This window comes from Guillardia theta (genome assembly GCF_000315625.1).
Source record: "Guillardia theta CCMP2712 unplaced genomic scaffold GUITHscaffold_88, whole genome shotgun sequence".
NCBI lineage: Eukaryota > Cryptophyceae > Pyrenomonadales > Geminigeraceae > Guillardia > Guillardia theta.
This window is the reverse complement of record NW_005434586.1, coordinates 190372-207448: the sequence shown is the minus strand read 5'-3', so window position 1 is coordinate 207448 and position 17077 is coordinate 190372. Positions and strand designations below refer to the sequence as shown.

General features: G+C 52.2%; 7 protein-coding genes across 7 annotated transcripts; 3 read left to right on the top strand and 4 right to left on the bottom strand.

Moving 5' to 3' along the window:
• Positions 1-2: 2 nt before the first annotated feature.
• On the bottom strand, positions 3-1182 carry GUITHDRAFT_115807 (hypothetical protein; the record flags this gene model as incomplete). Its single annotated transcript, XM_005824968.1, has 6 exons — positions 3-76; positions 121-288; positions 332-832; positions 883-935; positions 986-1049; positions 1107-1182. 6 exons carry the CDS (start codon positions 1180-1182, stop codon positions 3-5), a joined length of 936 nt encoding a protein of 311 aa, XP_005825025.1.
• A 393-nt stretch (positions 1183-1575) lies between these two features.
• GUITHDRAFT_144537 (hypothetical protein) lies at positions 1576-2431 on the top strand (the record flags this gene model as incomplete). Its single annotated transcript, XM_005824967.1, has 3 exons — positions 1576-2113; positions 2163-2245; positions 2297-2431. 3 exons carry the CDS (start codon positions 1576-1578, stop codon positions 2429-2431), a joined length of 756 nt encoding a protein of 251 aa, XP_005825024.1.
• A 145-nt stretch (positions 2432-2576) lies between these two features.
• Positions 2577-4256, bottom strand: GUITHDRAFT_165308 (hypothetical protein). Its single transcript, XM_005824966.1, has 6 exons — positions 3566-4256; positions 3333-3509; positions 3154-3285; positions 2925-3087; positions 2830-2868; positions 2577-2783 (listed from the first exon to the last, which is right to left on the bottom strand). Exons 1-5 carry the CDS (start codon positions 4073-4075, stop codon positions 2834-2836), a joined length of 1017 nt encoding a protein of 338 aa, XP_005825023.1. The 5' UTR covers positions 4076-4256; the 3' UTR covers positions 2577-2783; positions 2830-2833.
• Positions 4257-6520: 2264 nt separating this feature from the next.
• Positions 6521-7523, top strand: GUITHDRAFT_115805 (hypothetical protein; the record flags this gene model as incomplete). Its single annotated transcript, XM_005824965.1, has 8 exons — positions 6521-6555; positions 6680-6730; positions 6802-6877; positions 6923-6971; positions 7018-7064; positions 7111-7184; positions 7231-7312; positions 7428-7523. The coding sequence occupies 8 exons, from the start codon at positions 6521-6523 to the stop codon at positions 7521-7523; spliced, it is 510 nt and encodes a 169-aa protein (XP_005825022.1).
• A 187-nt stretch (positions 7524-7710) lies between these two features.
• Positions 7711-8127, bottom strand: GUITHDRAFT_115804 (hypothetical protein; the record flags this gene model as incomplete). The annotated part of the gene is made up of 1 exon (XM_005824964.1): positions 7711-8127. One exon carries the CDS (start codon positions 8125-8127, stop codon positions 7711-7713), a length of 417 nt encoding a protein of 138 aa, XP_005825021.1.
• Positions 8128-8747: 620 nt separating this feature from the next.
• On the bottom strand, positions 8748-11861 carry GUITHDRAFT_165307 (hypothetical protein; the record flags this gene model as incomplete). The annotated part of the gene is made up of 11 exons (XM_005824963.1): positions 8748-8828; positions 8854-8915; positions 9012-9130; positions 9421-9475; positions 9529-9642; positions 9694-9747; positions 9984-10116; positions 10166-10233; positions 10370-10570; positions 10624-11319; positions 11511-11861. 11 exons carry the CDS (start codon positions 11859-11861, stop codon positions 8777-8779), a joined length of 1905 nt encoding a protein of 634 aa, XP_005825020.1. The 3' UTR covers positions 8748-8776.
• Positions 11862-13006: 1145 nt separating this feature from the next.
• GUITHDRAFT_115802 (hypothetical protein) lies at positions 13007-16958 on the top strand (the record flags this gene model as incomplete). The annotated part of the gene is made up of 11 exons (XM_005824962.1): positions 13007-14533; positions 14587-14699; positions 14846-14897; positions 14958-15020; positions 15075-15141; positions 15204-15940; positions 16178-16233; positions 16353-16492; positions 16588-16679; positions 16726-16823; positions 16952-16958. The coding sequence occupies 11 exons, from the start codon at positions 13007-13009 to the stop codon at positions 16956-16958; spliced, it is 2952 nt and encodes a 983-aa protein (XP_005825019.1).
• Between the last annotated feature and the right edge of the window lie 119 nt (positions 16959-17077).

Here is a 17077-nt window from a genome sequence, read left to right as displayed (position 1 = left end):
GATTAGAGAGCGTATGTTGTGACCTCGTTTTTCTCAAGCTCTCTAATAATTTCGGCTGGTAGGAGTGCCTTAGTCTCTGAATAGGATGGCCGCGTGCATCAGGCTGGATCAGCATCACACCTGGGTCTTGATCACATCCTCGGTGACTGAGAGTGCGAATATCCGCGATCCCTATGATGCTCTCTCCCTCGCATGCCATGACGATCCCTTTCCTCCCAGGATCGGTCTCGGTCCCTGTCCCGGAAGCGATCCCTATCTCGGTCACGATCTCTATCACGATCTCGATCCCTATCACGATCACGATCTCTATCACGATCACGATCTCTATCACGATCACGATCCCTGTCTCTGTTGTCTCTTTCCTTATCTCGGTCCCTGTCCTTGTCCCTGTCCCTGTCCCTGTCCCTGTCCCTGTCCCTGTCCCTGTCCCTGTCACGATCCCGGTCCCGGTCCCGGTCCCGGTCCCGATCTCTGTCCCTGTCTCGCTCACGATCACGGTCGCGGTTTCGTTCTCTGTCCTTCTCTCTGTCCCTCGCATCATCCCTGTGCCAGGGCCTCTCCTCGTCCCTGTACCCTTGAGCCCTCATGTCCCTTGGACGCTCTTGGAACCTCGGAGGAGATCGTGGAGATTGCTGCGAGTACTTGTCTCTCCTTCCTCGAGAATGAGACCTTGACCTGCCATGGTTGTCCTTGGACCCGTAGCGGTCCCTCGGCAACCCGTGTTGATTGTTGTCATGGCTATTCATGGTGTCGTTGGGATCCGGATCTTTCTGGGCATCTATGAGCACTTTCAAGAATACTCCGTCTGCGATTTCTGTCGCATGCATTCCACCTGAATCAAAGTCAATCCTCTTCTCATAAGTGCTGCATTTTCATGGTTACAGAGGGCATCTTCGGCGTCAACTCGGTTTTCATACTCGATCACCATCTTTCTTCTTCAGAAAAAAATTCAGAAACGAGAAACTAAAAATAAATCATCTCCTACTTATCTGCTTGTCGGTCATACATCGATGAACTGACATCCCTAAATTTTCCATAGCGAACAACCTCTGCGACAGCCTAGTCAGCACTACGCAGAAGAGAGGCATGAATTGTGACAAACCCACCTGACTTAATCTTTTCTATATCATCGGGCGTGAGCCCACCGTTCTCTGTTTCTATGTGTACGAGCCAGCCCGGCATGATGAGCAGCTTAGCCGATTGGAAGCTGTTCCGCGTTTGCTCTGCAGAGCGTCTCCTGCTCTCCGCGTCCTTCTCCTTATCCAGTGCTTGTGCAACTTCTTCTCCACAACCTGATCCACGTCTTCTGGAAGCCTCGGCTCCTCTACCTCCCTATCCCTCTAGCGTCCTCCTCCTCGCAGGCCATGGCTGCCCGTCGTCTCGCGCCATCTGACCGTTGTCGAGCGAGCGAAGAACACGAGTGGATGTAACGGGGAAAACGGAAATTGTAACGGTTGGTGAGGGGTCAGAGGGGGTATGCGGGAGACTATGGCGGGGACGGCGATGCGACCACAGGTGGTGAACATGGGTACAGGGGGGGGAGAGAGAGGAGGGAGGAGAAGATCACGGGGATTCATGCAATCTTATAGTATCGGCCTCTCCTGTCCTTGCCGGCATCTTCTAGCCCAGCTGGTGCTGTTTTCGCTCGTCTGCTTCACGAACGGGGTATCTAGCAGCGTAAATTGCTTCAGGCCGAGGTTTGACCTTGTTGGGTGCAAGAGCCGATTGCTAGTAGCTGATGCTGAGAACGTCAAGTCCGGGGATGATGGGAGGAAGCAATCTAACGATGAATCCTTGCTAGCTGGGCCCATTCCGATACTCTTCAACCTCGGGAAGAAAGCTATTGGAGGGATGATGAACTTTTCTGTTCCCCAGTCAGACTTGTGGGTGGACCAAGAGAAGCGGAGGAAGAGGATACAAGATAAACTATATTGGGCATGCCGCAAGGGAAGGACGGGTAAAATGATGGAGATGATCGGCCAGGGAGCAGATGTGAACAAGAGGGATTCCCTGCCAATGGTCAACTTTACCCCGCTCATTTACGCTTCGGCGTTTGGAAAGGTCGATGCGGTGAAACTGCTGATGAATCATCAAGTCGATGTGAATGCGCAAGGTAACGAGGGCTCCTTTCTGCCAGTCCTTGCCTCTTACGAGGCATACAGACTGGAACCAGTGGACAGCATTGCATTGGGCTGCGCATGGGGTGAAGCAGGAGCATGTTAAGATCGCAGAGATTCTCATCCAGGTAGATGAGTCCGATGGGCGTGTTGGTATGGTATGACTCTCTTGTCTTCAGCATGGAGCGAACATCCATGAGACGACATGGGATGGCAGAACGCCGAGAAGCATTGCAGAGGACTCCAGGCAACGGAAGATCATTGAAATGATTGACAAGTATTGCATTAATGAGAGGTCGTTTGCTTCTCTCTGAGCTCTGATCCCTTTGACAGGAAGTGGGAGGAGCAAAAGCAAAACATGCATTGGTTCAGGCGAATTGTTTGGCCACGACCCTGCCATGCGCCACTCGACGAGCATGGAATTCGCAGGTGCGAGGATTTTGGAGTCGAGGATGCTATAAGACATAGTAATCATTCATCGCAGGGACAGACACCATTTTCTGGTTAAGATCATCAGAGAATCAAAGCATCAAGAGCATAAAACAACATGACGGCGACAATACCAAGCTAAATTTCACGTTGAGACGTGTTTCGGAGAGTATCGGCCGGAGAATGTTTTGTAGTGGTGACTTGTTGCTGAGCCTGCGTGATGAACATCTCTTCGATCTTTCGTAATTCTCTCAGACTTGTCAACAAGAAATATCATGCATACCTCACTAAACGGAAGCACATTCCATTCGACCCAGGAGTTCTATTTTCCGAAAGAAGTTCAGTCAAAATAACAAGCGCAGAATAACGATCGCTCACCATTATGAGCTTGTGGGTCTTCAGGAATCTGCTCCATGAATGTGTTCAGTGTTGCGGAAAAGTGATTGAACAAGGGAAAGACGCACAAGGAGGTCTGATGTTCCTTGATAAGGGACTCAGCTGTGTCTTGAAGTCCAAAGTACGGAAAGTGCACAGCAACCACCTACAGAGAAGCAAGTAAGAAGCGTTTGAGCAATGTAAAAAACCGAAGACGAAGTCTCTTGGGCACCTTGTAAGAAGTAGATAGGGGGCCACTGTAATTTGAGTCTGCAATCTTAGCGAAATTCGTGTTCGAATTGTTTTTGCATTGAGTATTTCTCAAACAAGACTGCTCAATGTCGGTCATATCAATATTTACAATCTGCAACATCAAAATTAGATTCCGATCAAATACCAGGATAGAATTACCTCTCGCTTTGCCAGTAAGGTTTCCGTCAGATTGTGAGCATTGCTTGCGCCATGCCCCTCTTTTTGAACAGAAGTGATATGAAGAATGAACCCCGGCAGCTTCGGGATGCGCAGATCAACAATGGTCAAGTTATGGTGATCAAAGTGCCAAGACTCTTCTTCGAGTATAATGGAGCTCTGAGAGCATGTATCACATTTTGTTCCAACACGACAAAGCAAAGGCATGTACTCACACTAATGGTCATCTGAACCCATTTCGGCAATCTACGAGCAATATTGTATTGCTTCCGGCAGTGGATTCCGACACCATAGAGCTTGTGCACCTGTTTTCCGAAGCTGAGGATGTTCACTACCCGTCCTCCGTTGCCGTCGTCTTCACGTTCGGACATTTTCACAACAGCGTACATCTTACCCCGATCGAAATCTTCTTTCGATAATGGCATCGTTACTCGATATTCATATATCCTTGTAATCTTCATAGCAATTGACTCTAGGAAGCGAACGGAATGCTTCAATCCTTCTGCCAAACGGTTCGCGCGATTTAACTCTAAACCCCCCGATCGGCTCCCTTTCAAAGATCTGAACCATTTGAAGGGATCAAAGATCCTGGTCGAGTTGGATTGTTTCCCAAGACTAAGGGAAAATGCCTCGACAACCACCACATGCAATAGAAGCAGGAAGATAAGAGGGATCACTCGAAGGTGTCTCATCTTCCTATGCGTCCCTTCATCGCATAAACCCATGGTTCTTTGATGGAACAGATGTCATGACACTTGCCTCCAACGCGTTCAACATCCACATGGTATCAGCTACTTCGCATCGTTATGAATGTTTTGCGCCTTGTCGGAGCATGTTTGTTGCGCTGTCTCCTCGTCACCAATTTTCCATCGCCCTCTTCATCATAGCCCCGCCATGTCCTACTTCAAATCAGTTTCAAAAGCAAACCTGAGCTTGTAGAAATCCCCATTACTACCCCTACCCTTAAACGCTTCACCTCTACCCTACATTTGAAAGCTACACCCCCTTGAACCATCCATCCGTAAAAGTACCCGTACTGAACAATACCCTCACCATGCATCTTCCAACTAAATGACCTTTGACGCCCGACACATGTAGTGACCCCTACCCCAATATATTGTCCGTTCAAAACTCATCTATGATTAACCCCCACTTCATAGACCCTTACCCACCATGAATACCTCTCCGCCCCCTTCGACGACCAAAGCACGGGTCTATCCCCACCCACCCCACACAGTTCACAGCCTGGTCCTTGTTGAATTCATTTGGGGGTAGGGTTTAATGACTACCATACCTTAATTCTCTCAGATTATCACAAAATGACCCGTACTTGTATCACCCTACCCTTCGAAACAGGAACCCTCCACATTTTCGACAGAACCCCAAATGGCCTGAGTATTGTCCCATATGGTAGGGTGGATGGAGACAGGACGAGAGCCATTCTCTCAAATGCTGGGGTACTGCATATAGAAAAGTAGGGGTGTCACATATGATGGGTGGGTACAGGGAAGATAAGGCCTGTCCGAAAAAGGGTACCGGTTCTTTGAAGGTGGGAACCCTGCTCATGCTCAGGGGGTGGGGTCATGAAAATGGTGGGGTGATCTGATGAAGGAGTAGGGGGTAGGAGGACTTCGGCACTGAAGGAATCCAGGTCCAATAGGGATATTTTATATATGATGAAATAGGAAATTGTTTGGACCAAGTGAGGTACATCAATGCTGTAGGGAACGGGCCTACATTGAGGGTAGGGATACAACTATAGGGGTGGGTGGTGCATCGCCAAGATCGAAAGTGCCGGGTAGGGGTGGTGGATAGATGAGGAGGTGGATGCAGGGAGCAATCAAGGGAGGGAGGGAACATGGTAGAAGCAACGCGATAACCGCCGACAAGAGGAGGAGGAGAGAGAGAGGCGATGAAGGGAGAAGAGAGGGTGAGCGAAGGAACCGTACGGGATTGATCCATCCCATCGCGTTCGACAGATATGTGGAATGGCTTCCAAATGCAGGGAACCCCGATCACGAAAGGAGAGGAAACAGGAGGGAACCGAATGACTTGAGATAGCTGGTACACACAGCACTGAGAGCCAGGAAGGTTAGAATTGAGACTGAATCCGACAGAAAATGCCCTGAATGAGTTGGTTGAGAGCACCTAGTCACACTCGTGGCAAGATCCCACAAAAGCTATGCAGTCGGATATGATAGATTAGATTCACATGAAATGCAAGGTGCTAGCATGATAACATTGATCTTTTGACATGGTTACCCAGGGGATATGCACAAAGCTTGGCAGGATTCTGTTTGATGACTGAACCCAGCGAGCCGATGGCTGTGGACAGTCATTCGATTCTGTTTGAAATACCCGAAGATATGCTGATAGACTTGGTGATGGCGCGACTCCCATGTGACTACATTGGCCTTTGCGCATCATGCTGCCGAAGAATTGCGACTATTGTCACTGACGAGCGACTGTGGTATCGCCTTGCGGCGAGAGACCTGGGATCAAAGCTGTTGTTCCTGACACAAACAACAAGCTGGCGGAAACTTTACAAAGAATTGTTCTGCCTAAAATCAATGGAATGGAGGGCCATCAATCGCGAACAAGATCAAAAATGGCCCATTGCTCGCTGGGGACATTCCGTCGTTGTTCTGAATACAAACTCTTTCCTTGTATTCGGAGGGGAAGGGAATGGCGCTTTGAATGATGTATTTCAATTTGATTGCTCCAAGATGACATGGCAAGAAATATCTTGTCAAGGAGTTTATCCTGAGAAGGTGAGTGCAAGTGTCAAATGCATTTGACAACTGATACGTGGTATTCAGAGGTTTGGACATTCGTGCGTGGTCTACCAAGACCGACATGCCATCATATTTGGGGGGTCCAATGGACAGCAATATTACGACGATCTACATTGCTTAGATGTCAAGACGTGGAGCTTTTGGAAGCCTGAAACTGAAGGGGAGGGCCCCTCATCGAGATCAAGTCACAGCATGAGTATAATCGGCGATTGCGCGTATGTTTTTGGTGGTGTGGGAGGCGGAGATGGTCCATTCAGATTTCCTACGACTCTTCCAGCAGACTTTTGGAAGTTGGACTTTTCTCAGACTCCTTGGTATGGTTTCGAGCCGACCAAGATGTCACGCCACGACAACTCACCTTTGTGTTGTCAGGAAATGGAGTCGATTAGAGGTGAAAGGCACAATACCAAGTGCGAGATTTGTCCATCGTGTCGTGACTATTGATAACAAAATCTTTCTTTTCGGTGGAAGAACTTTAACGTACTTCTCTCCTCTCAGAAGGAGTGACAAAGTTGATTGACTGGCATGTGTTAGACCGCAAAAGTTCAATGATCTCCATAGCTTTGATACAAGCAACATGACATGGTATGCAGAATTTTTTCGAACATCTTGTTCGTTCGTATGTTTTTAAGTGGCTTTGACGTTTTGTTGTACAGGACAAAGCATGACGATGTTGTTGGAACAATACCCTCGCCGAGGGGAGGTTGTACACTGCTTGCGATCGGTCGCAAGGTACACATCTATGGAGACAGCAACCTTGATTGATATTTGGGTTAGATCATAGCCTTTTGTGGCAGAGCTGCGAGAGACGTCTGTCTTTACGATGGTTTGTGAAAAAAAGCTGGATGAGGCTCAAGTGACAGATGCGCCAGGTGTATACATTCTGGATACTCGAGCGCAGCCAATGAGATGGAGTCAGGTACGAACTGATTCTGTTTCCTTCTGATTGCCAGGATTGGAATCAGACTCTCATTTACCTTCGCCAGGCTGACGTATCATCAAATCATGCTCCTTCACCTCGTGGAGCTCATGGCTATGGGTGATTATGAGCATGAGGCATTGAGGATCCTCACTTCACCTGGCAGGTATATTGATGGGAATATTGTCGTCTTCGGAGGATTTGGAGCGCCCGTACCAGATCCGTGTTCAGAAGGCGAGTCAACGCAGGTTCGTGCCACGGAGATATTGAAGTGCCTTTGTAACATGAGGGATGGATGTTTGAAAATTTTAAAATTTTCTTTCAATGCGCCATTGGATTTGTCACTCACTTGCAAGTTTACAGGAAACTCCACTGGACGATATCATCTTCCTCAAGCTTGCACCTGACCAAGATTCAAGTATGAATGTTCAACCAGAAATTGTCGCTAGCAGTGATTAAGATATGCTGTATGTTTCTTTCACATGTATTCTTGCAAATGATCATTGGTGAGCCATTTCATAGAGATAAAGCCAGTGAAAACTCCTGTTTAATCCAACAAAACTCTTGCCCAACAAATACTTGGGAGAATCGTTGCCGTTTCAGTCCAAGCAGTGCAACCTCACAGTAGTTTGATCGCACGAGCTCTTCACTTGTCTCTGGATCTCTGGCTCGAGGTAAACGTTTTCATCTTCTCTTTCTGAGCATTCTCCCATTCTGCAAAGTCGCACATTGGACGAACTACCGGAACGTCGTCGGATCGGTTGGAACTCCTCCCACTCCCATCGGGGTCCTTCTCCTGCGATACGAAGCCACCCCACGGGTATCTGCGGCAAGACACGTTCTTCGCTTGAAAGAGCTCCCTCTCTTTCTTCATGAAACAAACCAGCATGTCTGATTCGTGCTGAAACCTGCTTTCTACCTTCCCGTTCCCCTTCGGATAGCGTTTGGTCCCCCTCCTATGCGCCCCGACCGCCGCATGAGGCGTTACAGAGGTATACTGTGACTTCACCATAGGTAACGGTGCCTGCCCTTTGTGAAAATTCATGCCCACCTCCTTGGGCATGCTTGCTTGCTTGCTTGGAAGCGGCGGCTTCAAGATGGCGGTCAGTCTCGTCGTTTGAAAGGAAGGAAATTTCGTTCATACCTTCTCGAGGACACGACTCTTGGCCATGAACTTGAGAGATGGTTGATGAGGTGTCGGCCATGTTTTTTCAGGCATGCTCTGATTTCTTTTTGGCGGCATTTTGGATGAAATCATGGACAGACCTTGCAAGCTAAGAATCGAAGGCTCTTGATTCCAGTCACAGTTGCATCCTTTCTTTGTCGGAACTTCACGCGTGAAGAACAAGAGGAGGAGGAGGTAGAAACGTCTCACTCTCACAGTTCAATCTCTCTCCCTCTCACAGTTCATTCTCTCGCTTTCACTCTCCCTCCTCATTCATTTCCTCCCGCCATCCCCCCCAGTTTTAAAATTTGAGTAAAGTTGAAAATCTCTCAGTTGTGCGTTGCCTCCGATCAGTCATCGCAGACTTCATCGGACTCCCCCGGCCGCCGCCCGGGCCGGCCCCGGCCCGGCAATGCCGGGTGCTCCGACTCGGAGGTGCCGTGTCAGCATTGGGCTACACTTCACGGCGGCCAGCCTCAGGCTGGCATGAGAGTGAAGGAAACAAGATGGTGGGGGGTCGGACTCGTATGCTTTCATTCTTTAGAACCTACACATCTCTCGTACATGAGCAGGTAAGCGTGTTGTTGCTCGTCCAGCACCTGAGGGGCAGTGTTAGTGAGCCACTTGAGAGGGGGGCAAGGGGGAGATGGGAGAAGACTGAGTGGATGGAAGCAGGCAGAGGAGGACTGACAAGGAAGGAGCAAGACTAAGATGAAAGCGGGAGGAGAGGTGAGGAGAGGTGAGGTGAGGAGAATGGAAAGTAAGCAGGGCAGCAGCAGCACCTCTTGCTCGAGCACAATCTCCAGGTTGTGATCGTCGAGGCGGATCCACTGGCCGGTGGGCTGCCTCACCATTGAAGTGTAGTGCCCATGATGCATCTTGCTGCCGTGATGGGAGACGACTGCCGTGCCGTCAGCGTATGCAGGGGAGGACGAGGGAGGAGGCGAGGGAGGGGAACCAGCAGCACAGGGGGACGAGCACAGCCATGGAGGGAGGGGGGTTGCGGGGGAGGGTTGGGGCAGAGGGGCAGACAGACAAGGAGCAAGGTTGAGTGTTGGAGGGAGGGAGAAGGGAGGGAGAAGGGAGGGAGAAGGGAGGGAGAAGGGAAGGAGAAGGGAGGGACAAGGGAGGGACAAGGGAGGGACAAGGGAGGGAGAAGGGAGGGAGAAGGGAGGGAGAGAGGGGTTTCACCAGCCACCAGCCTGTAATGCTGGAAGTCTTGGCCAACTCCCTTGACGCAGTATTCCTGAGATGATCCGTTAGACCTCCCGGACTTTGAGGGAGCGACAAGAGGTCAACCTCGAGTGAGAGCGTATCCGGGTAAGAGACTCGCGTTAAGATCTTGTGGGCTGACGCGCCGTCGAAGCGAAATCGTTTGAGATGGAGGACAAGAACGTCTGGTCCCTTCTCGATCTTTCATCTCCCGTCAGCAGCAGCAGCATCGTCTTCAGTCTAGGCACATACCTGAGCATGCCGTTGCGCCTTCCCCTCCTGGCATCCGTTGACGACGCCGTCCAACTGCACGTGGTCATGGAGGAAGGTCGCAAAACTGCAAGGAAGGGGAGGAAGAGGAAGATAGGGGGTGGGGGGGAGGGGGGGGGGGGGGGGGGGAAGAAGGAAAAAAGGAGGGAACGAGAGGGTCCAGGAGGATCAATAGGGGAAGGGGGTGAGGACGAGCAGGAAGAGGAGGAGGAGGAGGAGGAGGAGGTGTTGGTGTTGGTGATGGTGGTGGTGGTTGAGGAGGAGGTTCTAACCTTCTCCGGCTTAAAGTAGGAGCTGATGATTTCATGCAGGGTTACGGACTTGACGTCCTTGTGGCTCGATTCCATAGCGATGTCGAGGTTGATACACAGGAAAGGTTCTAACGAGGCAGAGGCCTTCGTAGAGCTGCAGCGTATGAGGCTACGGAGGAAGGAGAGTTCAGAGAAAGTCCCACCTGTAGCGGATTGTTGTCCTGAACTGTCCTCCGAATATTTTGGAGACGGGAGAAGTCTCCATATTCAACTAGGAAAGTATCTTCAATAAGGACATGCAAAGGGAATGGGAATGCAGAAGAGGAAGGGAAAGGGGGGGCGTGAGGAAAGGAGGGTAGGGAGGGGGGGAGCAGAGCAGAGCAGAGCAGAGCAGAGCAGAGGTAAACCTTTCGGACAAAGGTAACTTTGGCGTGTCCACCAACTTCCTGCCAGTCGTCGTCGTCGGGACTTGCATCTGCTCCCGTCGTAGAGGACCCGCCATCTTCCCCCGAACCCCCGTTCGGACCGTTGCCGTCGGCGCTCAACACTCGATTCTCGAACGATACGAACTCATCATGCAGGCAATTTAAGAGGAAGGAAAGGAACTCCTACCACGACAACGTCAGAAGTCCTAAGGAGCAGCAGACTTCCAAGTGTGCACCTGCGCGTCTTCTTGCCTCGCCTTTCCTCGTCCTGGCCTGACAGGATCTGTAGGAGCAAAGGTGCTGACAAGATCGAAAAAATAACCCGGATTCAAGGGCGTTGAGCTCTTGAGACTCCTCACTAGAACGGCTGCAGCAGCAGCATCTGTAGACGATGTCTCCTTTGCTTCTTTGTTGGCGTCCTTGACATCTTGTGACGGAGGGGGAGCAGTCTCGAGCTCAACAAACTCTGAAGCCAAGCTGACGAAGCTGGAGAGCGTCTTCAGCTCGCGAGGAATGTGAGAGTTCAGCAGGCCATGGAGAAGCTGAAAGAACGCCCGGCACCCGATCAAGCTCTGCAAGACAGCGTTCATGAAGCAGAGGTTCCCCATGTTCACCATCCCCCTCGGTTGTCGAGAAGGCAGTTCGAGATGTAGCGAAGGGTCCAAGAGAGATTCAATCTTCAACAGCACGTCCTTGTCTGTCGTACTTCCGTTTCCCCATGCTGGAGGCTTGTGCGCTTTAACCTCAGCAGTTTCGACGCCTCCTGCATCCTGATTCTCTTGCTCCCCTTCCCCCCCAACTTCTTCCTTTCCCTCCTTGTCCTTGTCCTGAGGCTCAGCACTGGTTTCACTCCTCGCTGACGCTTCAACATGCCCCTCGGCCTCTCCATTGCTAGCTACCGGGACGCTCCTCTTGGCGAGGTCAGCCCAAGACTTCGGAGGCGGCAGTGAAGATGCTGGGCCAGGAGCAGCAGGGGCAGCAGGGGCAGCAGGGGCAGCAGGGGCAGCAGGGGCAGCAGGGGCAGCAGGGGCAGCAGGGGCAGCAGGGGCAGCAGGGGCAGCAGGGGCAGCAGGCTTCACACGGTAAGCTGCCGATGCAGTTTGAGCGCCTGATGGAATCTTACTGTTGCCGTCCTGTTTGCTGTCGTGACCGCCTCCTCCAAGTGCTTTGCGCGACGGTCCCTGATTCCCCTGTCTTCCCGATCTTCCTTGGCCTCTCTTCTCCTCCCCTTTGCCCTTCGAGACAGACTTTCCATCCCGTTGTCGATCTCGCCCTCCTCTTCCTCCACTTGCACCTTTGCCGTCCCCCTCCCTCCCTTTCGTTCCAGCCTTCTGGCCACTTTTCTTGCTCCTCCCTGCCTCAATCCATCCCCTTCATCGTCATCCTGGTCGCCAGGAACATGTCTCCTATCTCCTTCCGTTCCTCCTCCTTTCTTGTTCCCTTCCTCCTCCTTCCTCTCCCCTCCCTCACGCATTCCTACCCATCGAATTCGCCATGGCACGTGCCCACGCCTCATCCCCTCACATACCCAACTTCACACTGCACTGCCTGCTGCACTGCTGCTGCACTGAGTCCGGTGCGGCACTGAGTAGTCACACTGGCACAGCCCGGCACTGAGTGCGGCCGGGTATTCAGACCGCCCGGCTGCAGGCCGCCAGTCAGGCGGCCGCAGCCTCAGCCGAGGCTCGGACCTCTCATGGCACTGGCACGGGCCGTGCGGCCGGCGCTCTGAGTCTCAGTGGCACTGTGCCGGTGTGCCGAACCGCCGGACTCGCCTGGTCAGCCCGCGGCGTCCGAAAGTCGCCCCCCCGCTGACAGTGGGGCGGCGGGGCCCGGGGCCTGGCCCGCGGCTCGGGGGAGGTGGACTCCGGCCGAGCTGCCGGCCCCGGCGGGCCGGCCCCGGCAAGCTGAGCCGGACGGTCACCCCCGGGCCCCGGTGGCCGGCCGCCCGGCGAGTGGAGAGTAACTACCGTAACGGCCTGAAACGACCCTTTCCGTCCATGCAGGACAAGGACGCATTGAGTTGACGCCCCCCGCCCGATCGTAGGCCATGCGCTGGGAACAAGCTTGAGCTGCTCCTGTGACACATCAACCTCTTTCTCCCTCCTCCCTCCTCCTGCCTACCCCTTCACTCCCCTCCCCTCCCTCCCCTCCCTCCCCTCCCCCAAGAATTCTCCAGCTTCCCTCGACCTCAGTCATAATTTTCTCAGCATTTCCTCGCTCACCATCTCCGCACTTCGACATTCTTCTCCTTCCATTTTTTTGCTGTGCCGTATTTCTCTACTTCCTCTCCCGGCTCCCCTTCAGCCCCAACTCCTTTCCCTCTGTTTGCACGCGCTGCCACGGAATGGGTTTCGCCCAGATTCCACAGCATTCGTTGAACCCTTATTGCTTTTGCTTCAACGAGTCTCCCTTTCTTGCTATGGCTCTTTCTCCTATCTGTTGATCCAACCATCACATCACATCACATCACATCACATCACATCACATCACATCACATCACATCACATCACATCACCATCGGGATCATTGAAGCACTTGTTCAAGAACAATCTGAATTCAAGTCCTAGAATTTTCAAACTTCGAACGAGAGTTCTAACCATACCCTTTGGTAGGTGAATGTATTGGAAATTTCTCTTGGTATTAATCTTCTCCTCTGCATCTGAGTCATACGTGAACAACTTTCCAAGTTTTGGGAACAGAAAGAATGTTGCTAGCCTGAGGCAACCTGTAAATTATGTCACACTCCAGTCAACTGAGCCCATTGTTGCGGTTCATGCTCCTAAGTCGTCAAGAGGATTCCATAACTATGCGGAAATCTGCATCAATCAAGGGTACGGCCTGAAGAATGGATGGAACAGATCTCCAAGAAAAAACACTTGGCGGCCAAGTTCTTCAATGCGCATGTCTGCAGATGGAATGGGCAATCAGGAGGGATTGCGCGTCTTCTTCAGCAACCTCCCAGAGGCAGCAAGGGAGGAGAAGCTGCAGGAGCTGGTGAAGCCTTTCAGTGGAGTGAAGGAAGTCAAGCTAATCAAGCCCGGCATGGGGTATGTCGTAATCGAATCACCAGAGGCTGCAGACATTGTGATCGACAAGCTGAATGGGGTCAAGGTCAACGGGAAAGCGATTAGCGTTCGACACGCAAGGAGCTATTTCATCCAGAAGCAGAACGATGCAAGGATGCAGGTGGTTCAGAACCAAAGGCAGCGGATGGAAAGCTCCAAGGCCCTTGAAGAGGAGCACGCGCGGAGGATGAGAGAGCAGCGCATCGCCAACAACTCCCCCGAGACGCAGCGGAGGAAACGAGCGGAAATCTTGGAAGAGATGAGAGCTGAAGGATGGTATGCTGATCAGAATCCGTATGTGTCAAGGGCTCCTGCAGGGCAGGTGAAGCGAGTACCTCAGAGTACTGGAAGGAGAAAGCCAACGCAAGCAAGCATGGATCCGACAGAGTTGTCGGAGGAATGGAATGAAGCTCTTGAAGAAGAGAGAAGGATACGAAACCAGGCTGTGCTTGATGTGATGAAACAGGAGGAGAAGAAGAGGAATCCCTCTCGCGTCTCTGATAACAGACGAAAGAAGTCTGAAGAACAAGATCTGTCGACAGAAGACATGGCTAAACTCGTGCATGATCGGATGCAACAGATCAAGAAGACAGAAAAATCATCTTTTGCGCAGGACTACGATGAAGAGGATGAAGAATATATGGTTGACCGTTATGATAACAGACGGGGACGAGGTAGTTACGAAGCTCCAAGTGCACGGGAGCGTTATGGCGTACGAGGCAACGCATGGGATGGCGACGATGAGGACGAAGAGGACGAAGATGACATTTGGTCCGAGTTTGACGAAGTGAATCGAGAGTACGAGGAGGAGGAGGAAGACCATGATGTTGATAATCCGGTCTGGAAGGAGCGAGCGAGAGAGCGCTGGAACGAATGGAAAGATGAACAAGGGGACGCGATCGAGGCTCTTTTCGACGATGACTTCGATCAAGGCGATTCATTGATCCCATCAAAGGCGAAGCCAGGTTTCAGGCCGCCCCGTCCTGTCGAGACAAAGCGAAAATCCCCTCTCCCTCCTCCTCAGCCAACGGAGGCCACGCCCCTCACCCCGGAGATCGCTTCTATCCTCAACATGGATGTGAGAGCTTGCTGATTCCCCTCCTGCTCTGAAAGCGTCTGTTCTTCTCGCAGGACGATGAGTTCGATGCTCTCTTCTCCAAGGGAGGAGCACGAACTCCGGCTGAGGCGGGAGCAGCACCGATGCGGGGGATGCCAGATGAGCCCCTACGATCACCGAAATCAGGGTAAGTTGGGTGAACCTCAATCTGTTCGTCTTTCTCCTGGTCTTCCTCCATCTTTCCTTCCTGGTCTTCCTCCTCCCATATCCTCCTACTGCTGCTCCATCTCCACCTCCACGTTCTCCTCGTTCTCCTCTAATTTTTGGAGGAAGATATGATGCATTGGACGATCCCAAGGGTGCTGCAGGTTCTGCCGCTAATAAGGTCCCTAATCATCTTGATATATAACAAATTCCTGAAGACGTTTTTTGGATTTTGGTATAGAAGCTTTCAAGCGAAGATGACATGTATGGATCGCCGAGCTTGGATAAGATCTTGAATATGGATGTCAGCGCAATCTTGATTCGGGCTGCTGATCTGGATCCTCATTGTTGTTGACAGGATGATGAGTTTGAAAAGCTCTTCAAGTCGGACAACTTCATGAACGATCGCCTTGAGGAGATTGATGGTATTTGCCTTGTCTTCTCGTATCCTCTGACTCACTTCATGTTATTCTTTGATGATGTAAAGATGTTTGGGAGAACGCGGAGAGACAAGCAAAGAAAGCAGCAGACAAAGAGGTGGAGGATTTTGTCCTCCAAACAGTTGGAAAACGTACAGATGGCAACAGCGGGAAGGCATCCAGAGAAATCATGACGGAAGATTCGGCAGAGGAGAAGGAGGAGGAGGAGGAGGAGGAGGAGGAGGAGGAGGAAAGGCCGGTCTTGTCCACCAGTTTTGGACCCCTGAAACGACAGGAAGAGGAGGCACGACTCGCTTTGGATGAGGCAGCCAAGCACCTGCTGGAGGGAAACATGACTGCTTACGAGCAGAGCGTCTCTCGGATTGAAGGGTCGAAGCTGAAGAGGCGACTTGGAGGAAATCTTACCCCCGGAGTGAGCAAGGAAAAGGAAGAGGAGGAGGAGGAGGTGACGTTCGGTGAGAGGGAGGCGTTCTTGGATGCAGCAATGTACGGGTGGGGGACGCTCGGGGAAGGAACTGAGCCCGTGTTGTACGACGAGCTGCTGCAAGCAGTGTCGGAGGACAACGACGGGGAGGAGGAAGCAAACAAGGCAGACGATCAGAAAGCAATCGAGGATGCCATGGGGAACAGCAAGGGAAGTCCATCGGATGGGCAAGGAGGGGATGAGACCTCGATTGGGGAGGAGGAGAAGGAGCTGGTGCAGGAGAGCCCTATGCTCGAGTTGAAGAGGGACAGGAGGGAGAAGAATGCAAACGTGCTGAAGGACATGTTTCACTCCCTTGAGGTGTGTTCATGCGATCTTGCTCTTTCCTCCTCTCCTTCACCTCCCGCACTTCTCCCTCCCTCCATGGTCCTCTGCCCCTCCTACGTTCACCCTTCCTCTCTCCTCTCCTTCTTCCTTCCTCTATGATTCTCACTCCCCCCCTACTCCCTCCCTCTCTCCTTCTCTCTCCCTTCAGCCGGCTTGCTAGTGATACCTCCTGGCTCGATTCTCGTTCTGATCTCTTCGGTCTTGATGCAGGAGGTTGGGCAAGAAGTTAAAGTTGGTGCTGCTGCAGCCGAGGGCGGCGAGCTGATGTGAGATGCTCCTCCCCTCTACCCTTCCGTCTTCTTCTTGCCAAATTATCCTCGTCCTCATCATCATCATCATCACCTCAATCATTCTTGCATCGGCTGACATTTTGAGCATGTCACAGGAGGAGCCCGGTTCCAGCTGGGGTGTACAAGGTCCTAACGGAGAACGTAACCTCCCTTTCGCCGCTGGATCAAGCAGGCGGAGTCGCGGGAGAAGTAGCAGGAGTGGGAGGCAAGTGCATTGAAGCAGGAGAGAAAGAGGGTGGGAGAGAGGGGAGAAGAAACAGGTGGGGGAAGGAGAGGGAGGAGCAGGAGGAACAGGAGGAAAGCAACATGACAAGTGCTGACTGGAAGCAGCAGAGGTGATGACGTTCAACGCTCTCCTCAGTGTCCTGCAGCGCAAGATGGACTTGAAGCTCGAGACGCTCATGTCGTCCATCGACGCGCAGGTGGTGGAGGAGGCGGTGCGTGAGGGTCGGGCTGACGGGAGCGAAGGCCATGGCGGCGAGGAAGGAGATGATCCTCGCTCAACTGACCCCTGAGGCCGTCGCTCTAACCGCCCTCATTGACGTGATGGAGGAGAAGGGCGAGGGGTGGAGTGGGGGGGGCTGGCGGGGTCGGAGAAGCGGGAAGGAGCCGGAGCGGAGAAGGAGGGGATGGGGGTCGGGAACAGGGAGAAGAGGAGGGTGGGGTGAGGGGATGGAGGCTGAGGGCTTCTCAGGTCCTAGAAAATCGAGTAGTTCCCATGCAGGATGTCCAGACCAGGATGGGACCAAGACTTCGAGTAAGAACTTGCTTCTCCTTGCCTGGATTTCATTTCAAGTCTCCTCTTCCTCCTCCTCCTCCT

Coding starts and splice junctions, on each gene's coding strand:
- GUITHDRAFT_165308 (XM_005824966.1), bottom strand. CDS start 4,075: ATGGGTTTATGCGATGAAGGGACGCATAGGAAGATGAGACACCTTCGA. Junction 3,286..3,332: donor CCTTACTGGCAAAGCGAGAG/GTAATTCTATCC, acceptor TTGATGTTGCAG/ATTGTAAATATTGATATGAC. Junction 2,869..2,924: donor AGACCCACAAGCTCATAATG/GTGAGCGATCGT, acceptor TTCGGAAAATAG/AACTCCTGGGTCGAATGGAA.